The sequence below is a fragment of the Rana temporaria genome, chromosome 8 (genome assembly GCF_905171775.1).
Source record: "Rana temporaria chromosome 8, aRanTem1.1, whole genome shotgun sequence".
In the NCBI taxonomy this organism is placed as follows: Eukaryota; Metazoa; Chordata; class Amphibia; order Anura; family Ranidae; genus Rana; species Rana temporaria.
The window spans coordinates 26,342,156-26,350,911 of NC_053496.1; the positions used below are offsets into that span (position 1 = coordinate 26,342,156).

An 8,756-nucleotide genomic window follows, 5' to 3' on the forward strand; every position below is an offset into this window, starting at 1 on the left:
GCTCTACATACATTTTGAATCAACTAATGTACATTTTTGCTTCCCAAAACACGCAAGCCAATACTACTGCTCTTCCGAATTGAGTAATAAATCAAAGTTAGGTTGACTGCAATAACTAGAATAAATGTTTGCGGCTTGCTTATTGTCTCATTTTAGTTTACTTCTTAGTTTAAGTCTTCTTTTGTGGCCTGTCTAACTTGCAATATTATTCTATTCAATACAAAAAAATAATAATCAACTAATCAACTTCCCCATGTATTTTACATTGCAGTGTTGAACTGGATTTCAAACAGCAAGAAGACAAACTCCAACCAGTGTTGAAAAAACTCCATCCCATTGAGGAAACTCAGGTTGCACCTTTGCCTTACCCTGCCGAGAGTTACACATCAACTCCCAAGCAAAAATCCAAAACAGAATCTAAAAAACACGGAAGATGGAAACTCTGGTTTCTTTAGCAAAGTCTGCTGAATACTGAGCCTTGGGCCATCTTAGGCACACGTGTGAAATTCAACAGTTCACTCAAAAAAAGGATCTTGTTAACTTGATGTTATCAAGAAGTAAAATGGTTGGGCAGTATGCAGATACCTACTGTGCGTACCAAAAAGGCCTTTATACTTGCAACTCAACTTGCAGGAGCAAGGTATAAAAAAATAAATAAAAACAAACACCACAACATGCCAACTTTTACTAGCATTTCAGTTTTTGGGATACAAAATCTGGATTTAAAATCTGAATTACCAAATGCGAAGAAAAAGAAAAAAAAATATGGTTGGAAGTTTGAATTGCTTCCTTTTTTTCCTATTGGTTCAGCATAAGCAACGCATATAATTTGCTTCCGGATTCTAAAGCCTTTATGTTTCAAATGAATAGCAGAAGAAAGATTTTAGCCTTACAGTAGAAGGGGTCTTTCATTTTTAAATTTTCTTGTGAAATCCAAGCAGGGGATATGTGCAATTCTCAGCACATCAAAATCTGGAGAAAGCACAAATTTTCAAGTGGTCGGAGACCAGTGAAAATCTCAAAGGTGTGACTAAGTGTGTGTATTTGCCTTCCCGTGCTAAAGAATAATTGATTTCAGTCATTCTCATGCTATGTTTAATGTTCTAGAAAAAAGACATTGAATCTGAGCAAGTGCAAAAAGCCAGTCATATCCCAAAGTCAGAACATGCCTTTAATCTCATTGTTCGTTGACAGGGTCAAGGCTACGGGACACTGTTTTCTTAGACCTAATTTCTTATGGTTTCCTACCCCAAAAAGCCCAAACTATTACAAATATATATTTAAATTCTAACTAAAGTTGGAATATTGTTGGTCTGAAATAGTTTTTTATTCTGAAGTTTCCAATGCCATATCATTATACAAGAAGCCAATATTTATTTATCTATTTATTTTTAATTCTTATCTTAGTTTGGCACTATGTTTGTTATAAATGGTCATACAAATTGACATTTTTTTTTTTCAATAAAAAAAATTATGATTTTGAGAAATGTAATATACATTATTCTATGTCAGTTAGTTAAAAACAGAAGTTATGTATATTTATATTTTTTAACCAATTTGAAATGAAAGCAATTTAAAATAACCTTAATATTTAAAGAACACCGTGTTAAATTATAAGTTTCTCTTATTAGCAAAAAAAATTGCAATCTTTAGGGTTGATTGTAATCATTTTGAAAAATATGTATAAGATAAGGAATAATGCAACTGTTATATGCCACTCAATACACTAGATCCTGTGGCTAAACTTTATTTTTGAAGTCTTAAGAAAGAAGTCTCGAAGGAAGTCTATATAATATTTTAAGCAATTTGAAATAATTGCAATATGCCTTATGGCCAAGTTTATTTAAAGCTTTAGACATTTTTTTCTGCAGCATTTCTGAAAATATCTGCCTCCCAGAGAGCTTCTTAAAGCTTTTAAAAAATATATATTTTTCTGCTTATATTGATAAATAAGTGTAGCTGTATACAGGTTTGAATTGTTTAAACCATTAGGTCATCTAGCATCACAATTTCACTTAATACAAATAGTTTAACATACAAAGTCACGTAATAAGTCCATGAACATTGAAAAGGCATAAATAAAAACCAATAGAATATAGAGATCTGGTTACTACATTTGCAAATGCACCATCTATTATACAAATAATTTATAATATCTTCTTATGCCTACAAAAGGAAGAATTGAAGATAAATCATGTGGCAAGCACTGTTCTATATTTTCAAGAGTTTAATCTGTGCGTGGGAGAGAATTTTAGCTTTCCAACCTGGAATATAAATACTATGTACTAGGTTGTTGTACCCAAACACAGTTGTAGAATGTGAATCAAACTATTTTTCAAAAACTATGTATTAAATGGTGAAGATGCTGAAAAGGTATAGATTTATAAAATTGAAATGAAAAAGTTAAAATTCATCTAGGCAGGTTTCAAGGTAAAAAGCTATCATGTAGAAGGTGCTTTTTTTTCTATCACTATGTGATAATTTGAAGCTAGTGTGAGGATTGTGCATTTTTCATTAATATTGTACAAAATTGTAATTATGCCCAGGTAAAAATATGCTTTATTGGATATGTCAGACTTGCTTAATAGGGCTACTAAAATTGTACATAAAAAATATTAAATTATTTTTGTGTATAAAACTAGTATGTGTAAAAGGAATAGTGGTTATGTGCCAAGAAGGAAGTGCAATTGTTTCACTTGATGGGTGGGGTTGAAAAAAATGCTACTGTATTTTTTAATGTTTTTTAATTAAAGATACATATGTTTATATTGCACAATTAAAACAATGTTTTAAAGTCCCCAAATAAAGTATTGCCCATAAATTATGAATACACTAGTAGAATAGTATATAAAAATTAAACACTGGTTTTGGTTTGATATTACAGGTTGCATTTTTTTTCCCCACAAACTACACCTCTCAGAAAAAATAAACAATTACTAGCCATCATCAAATCCGATGTACTGTTAAAGATGATTATTTTAAAATGCCATTGATGATTTGTATGTAGATCTTAAGAGACATTTTCGGCACCTTCATATTTAAAAAAAAAAAAGGTAAGTAAGCTGCATTTTTTTTCTACAGAAATTTGTATTAAGTAATAAAAATATTTAACATCTTGGAGTCTAAAGTATATGAGACTTTCCTCAACTGGCGCAAAATATAAAATGTTTTAGGAAAACGCAAAAACATCAAAACAAATATATATTTCAGAGAATAATAAAAAACATGTTTAGATCGATTACCAACACAAAGTATGCTGAATGCCAGAGAAAACCTTGAGGCAAGATATTTCTAGCCTTATAAATGTTTCACAAGTAGCAGAATTTAAAAGTAGGCATGAAATCAAAACAATCTACTATTCTGTAATAGCTATTCTTTGAAACAAATGGAACAATGTATCTGAAAAATATAAAGCATCTTACTTTTGGACAAGAAAAACAACCGTTTCTACAAACTCTTGTAAATAATTAATGGATAGAGAAACATGCGCTACGTCAAACCTTGCTCTTTTTTGTTTGAGATGCCAACACTTTACCCATACAGGGGCAAGGCGATAGTGTCGCTGAAAAAAGCCTCTCTCCCAACCCTCATAAATATCCCCTTTTCCAATCCCCCCACTACCTTTATTGCAGCGAGAGAAGCTACCTGGAGATTCCAGGCCCTGTTCTCCTATGCTTGCAATTGGTTGCTAGGTCCAAGCACTGTCACAATGTTAGGATATGTCAGGCCGCTTACACACGATCGGTTAAACCGATGAGAACTGTCTGATGGACCGTTTTCATCGCTCCAAACCGATCGTGTGTGGGCGCCATCGGTTAAAAAAAAGCCAACTTGTTTTAAATTTAACCGATGGATTCCCAACCGATAGAAAAAAAACGATCGTTAGTAGGCACGACCATCGGTTAAAAATCCACGCATGCTCAGACTCAAGTCGACGCATGCTTGGAAGCATTGAACTTCGTTTTTTTTCAGCACGTCGTCGTGTTTTACGTCACCACGTTCTGACACGATCGTTTTTTTAACCAATGGTGCGTAGGCACGTTTGACCATCAGTCAGCTTCATCTGTTAACTGATGAAAACAGTCCATCAGACCGTTTTCATTGGATGGATTGATCGTGTGTACAGGGCTTTACTGTTGCCCTGTTTTGCTGACAACCAATTTAAATGTCAAGTTATGATGAAGAAAGGAGCAGTGAGGGCAAGGTAAAAAGAGAAATATAATTTTGATCCAGCACTTTTTGCAAGAGATAATACATACATAGTCACTGATAAGCCAGTACAACCGGCCCTGTGCTGCTCCTTTAAGTATATATGATTAACCCTTGTACTCAAAAACTTCATGCTTTTATGCACCACCAATTCGTGATTTACCACCACCTTCCAAAGTTTGCACTCACTAGAAAGAAATAAAACCGCCTCAATATTAGTAGTGTTGAGCGGAATACGCCATATTCGATTTCGCGATATATCACGAATATATAGCCGAATATTCGTGAAATATTCGCTAAAATCGAATATTCGTGATATTTAAAAAAAAAAAAAATTGCGAAATTTCGCTAATGCGAATTTATTGCGAACATTTTGCGAATTTTTTTTTTTTCTGATTGGCTCTGATGCAAAAGAAGGGCGGAGAAAGTATTCTCGAATATTCGGAATATTTTATCAAAAAAAAAATGTTGTGAAATATTTTGACAACTGTGGTAGGAGAACTCTGATTGGCTCTGATGCAAAAGAAGGGTGGAGAAACGACTTAGATACGACGGCTCAGACTCAGAGATACGACGGCGTATCTGGAGATACGCCGTTGTATCTCCTTTGAGAATCTGGGCCCAAATATCTATTTTAAAGGATACAATCCAGACAGCTCCTATAGCACTGTAAACAATGCTATTAGTTACATTTTTGTAACTCAGCTTTGGAGTGTTTTTTTCCCTTTACAAGTGTTGCATCAAATTAGCAGGAGGACCAGCAAGAGCCTACTATTGATTTACCGCATGTCAGTACTTAACTAGGAACACATTGCCCAATTACGTAGATGAATGTCTTAATTAATATTCTGCAAGCCACAACTAAAAATATTGAGTTCAGTATGGTTAGTTATAAGCACAGAGGGAGTCTCCAACAATACAATAAGGAAAAATTCTGTGACCACGCTGTACTTAATAAACCTAAAATTATAATCAATTCATATACTACTTGTATATTAATTCATCCAAAAAATATCATCATTCCTAATCATTATTAAATACTCAAAAGAACATAATATAAAGTCCATATTCTAAATTATCCAGTGTCATTAAAATGACATAATACATATAAAGCATCCAGTGCAAAAAAGTCCATCAACAAAGTGACTTGTGCTTCAATCAAGTGTATGATCTTCTTGTTCCACAGTGCTAAGCACATCAACACAGGGGGTAGTGGTTGGAAGAAATTGGATCCTGTGACCGTGAGAATGATGAGAGCTTGCGATTATTACCTCTGGGTGAGGCTTTAGTTTGAAAGGTGGAGGACAAAAAGTGCAAGCACTGTGGAATGAGAAGATCACACACTTGATTGAAGCACAAGTCACTTGATGGACTTATTGCACTGGACACTTTATATATTTTATGTATTTTGAGCACACTTCAAATATGCACTTTATTTACTTAATTGTTGAGAATATGGAGTATTTTATAATATTTGTGAATTAAAAAAAAAAAAAAAAACAGTGTTGCGAATTTAGTCTCCATAGACATCAATGTAAATTATTCTGGAATCGCATTGATGGTTCACATATGTGCGAATTCCACCACACTACTCGCCACAAAAAAACAGGAAAAACACAGGAAGTTTTTTTTTTTTTACATTACGATTCCATTGGCTAGAACATCAATCGCAGAATGTCCAACTCCTAAAATTCACTGTAAATTTGTGGTAAAATCGCACCTCACACAGGACAAAAAAACTGAACAAAATTGCAGCGCAGCAGTGTGAACCGAGCCTCAGACGTGATTTCCCACTGGGAGTATCTCACCAAAAATTACATATTTGTTGCAGGAGACGCCTGAAATCTGGCTTGTATCCTAGTCCAGAATTTACTGGGAAAATCAGTGAGCCAATCACACAAGCAGGAATTTTTTTTTTTTGGGGGGGGGGGGGGGGGGGGCGTTCTGTACACATTCTGTGTACAGAACACCTCCAGGTAGCCATATTGCATTGCAAATTACATACCTCCCAACCTTTTGAGATGGGAATGAGGGACACCTACTATTAAAAGCATAAAGGCATAGGACACAAAACCCTGCCAAGCCCCCTTAAAGGAGAAGTAACCCCTTTCAAAAAAGATTTGTTAAACCCAAAAGGGCTTTTTTATCACCACTATTACTACTTTATATCGACTTTTGAAATTTACAAATGCAGCAATTTAAAGTTTGGATCAAAAGTTTAGCACTGAGAAACACGTTTTAAAAGTTAAAAAGTGCATTTTAAATACAACTATACAGGTCAGACCAAAATGAGGGTCAAATGACAAATGAGGAGGAAAGAGGGACAGAGGGACATTTACAATCAGGGACAGTCCCTCGAAATCAGGGACAGTTGGGAGCTTTGAATTTACAGAAAATTACAGCGCTGCAGATTGAAAAAGGAAAGATAACTTTTAATAACATTCAATTACAATATGACTTGGGTCGCAATTGTATAGGTTATATTTTTTCTTTGACTTTTTCCCACGAAAGTGAAGTTACCCTTTAACAGTCATTTTTACTGCAGTTCAACAAAGAGTGTAACAGTCCAAGCTTCCAGACGTGTCACACATCCCCTGCCTAGTACTGCAAGCAACAAGAGCATGTGAACTGATGATTGAAACACTGGATTTGAGGTTTCAGACGGCTAGAGACCCAGACCACCATGCTGTGTGTGGAGCAGTGGTTTGATTCCCTAGCAAGCTGATAGCTTAAACTGTAAAAAATAAAATGTAATCCCTGAGTTTTTACAGTTTATGATAAAGCTTTAACTGGGTATTCAAACCTCTGTAAATTAACTGCCTTCTGACTGTTCTTTCAGGCTGTACAAACCCCCTGCCAGTCACCAAATATTTTACCAGTAAAGTGAGAGTGAAAACTTGTAGAACATTGTGGATTGCGTATGTGTCAGCTAATCCTTATACTTTTATAATTGGTATAAGTCACTTACAGTGAGCTCTGAATCTCGTCCCATAGATATTACAGTACGGTTTACTGTTCTCAGAAGTTTTTCCATGATAATTTGAACGTGACGTTGGGTTGGTCCCTATACAAAAAAAAGAAAAAACACAATGTTGGTGCATGTGTCAAGGCAAAACATACATATATATATATATATACCGTGTTTCCCCGAAAATAAGACCGGGTCTTATATTAATTATGCCAACAAAAGACACAGTAGGGCTTATTTTCGGGGTAGGTCTTACCATGTAATGTGCGGTCTTCTCTCCCCCTCTCCCTCCCTGCCTGTCAGGAATCCCCAGTGTAAACTCAGTTAAAATGCTTGTAAAATCCTATAATCCACTCTATTACAGTAGTATATCATTTACAATGTGTGCGTTTCTGTAATATAATTGTGCCAAATACATTTGTTATAGCGCCGCCCTGCACTTCTGTTTCCCGCCGGAGCTCTCTTCCCCGCAATTATATTACAGAAACACACACATTGTACATTATATAATACTGTAATAGAGTGGATTATAGGATTTTGCAAGCATTTTTGTAACTAGGGCTTATTGTCGGGGTAGGGCTTATATTGCAGCCCTCCTGGAAAATAACGCTAGGTCTTATTTTCAGGGTAGGTCTTATTTTTGGGGAAACAGGGTATATATATATACACATACATACATACATACATACATACATATATATATATATATATATATATATATATATATATATATATATATATATATATATATATACATACATATATATACATACATATATATACATACACACACACACACACACACAGATTTTTGTATGAACACATTTCCACACAGGTTTTTGTATGAACACATTTCCAACAGTGAATGTGGTTTTCCTTCAGAACAGTCCATTTACTCCAAAATCAAAATGTTAAAAGGAAAAGTATTTTTGAAGTACAATTGAATAAAATTTGCCAAGCCATCGTATGTACCAATCTGAATCTTTGCATGAATGTTCATTCAAAAATCTATTAGTATATGGCTGGCCAACTTAAAGTGTATATATATATATATATATATATATATATATATATATATATATATATATATATATACACACACACACATATACATACATATACATACACATACATACACACACACACACATACAGTAAAACCTTGGATTGCGAGCATAAGGAAGCATGCTTGTAAACCAAAGCAGTTATATATCAAAGATTTGAATATCAAATTCTACCATAGGAAATAATGGAAACTCAAATGATTTGTTCCTCAACCATTTATTCATAAGTCCTTGAGTTTATAGTCCATATAAAAAGATTATAGCAATGTGATAGGTTGTGTAACCATAAAATGTCCATCCACACATGGCAGTCATATACATATATACATATACACACACATACATACACACACACACACACAGTATCTCACAAAAGTGAGTACACCCCTCATTTTTTGTAAATATTTTATTTTATCTTTTAATGTGACAACACTGAAGAAATTACACTTTTCTACATTGAAAGTAGTGAGCGTACAGCTTGTATAACTCAACACACAGCCATTAATGTCTGAACCA

At 34.3% G+C, this 8,756-nt stretch overlaps 2 protein-coding genes across 3 annotated transcripts in view; one reads left to right on the plus strand and one right to left on the minus strand.

Moving 5' to 3' along the window:
* Window positions 1-2,828, plus strand: part of INSYN2A (inhibitory synaptic factor 2A) — a 67,961-nt gene extending 65,133 nt beyond the window's left edge. Inside the window, exon 4 of the mRNA XM_040361425.1 lies at window positions 272-2,828. Within this exon, the coding sequence (XP_040217359.1) occupies window positions 272-455 (184 nt within the window). The 3' untranslated portion in view covers window positions 456-2,828. The remainder of the gene's footprint in view (window positions 1-271) is intronic.
* DOCK1 (dedicator of cytokinesis 1) overlaps window positions 1-8,756 on the minus strand; it is a 529,562-nt gene that overhangs the window by 293,942 nt on the left and 226,864 nt on the right. For both annotated transcript variants that reach the window (XM_040361423.1, XM_040361424.1), the window contains exon 27: window positions 7,178-7,273. In XM_040361423.1, the coding sequence (XP_040217357.1) occupies window positions 7,178-7,273 (96 nt within the window). The remainder of the gene's footprint in view (window positions 1-7,177; window positions 7,274-8,756) is intronic.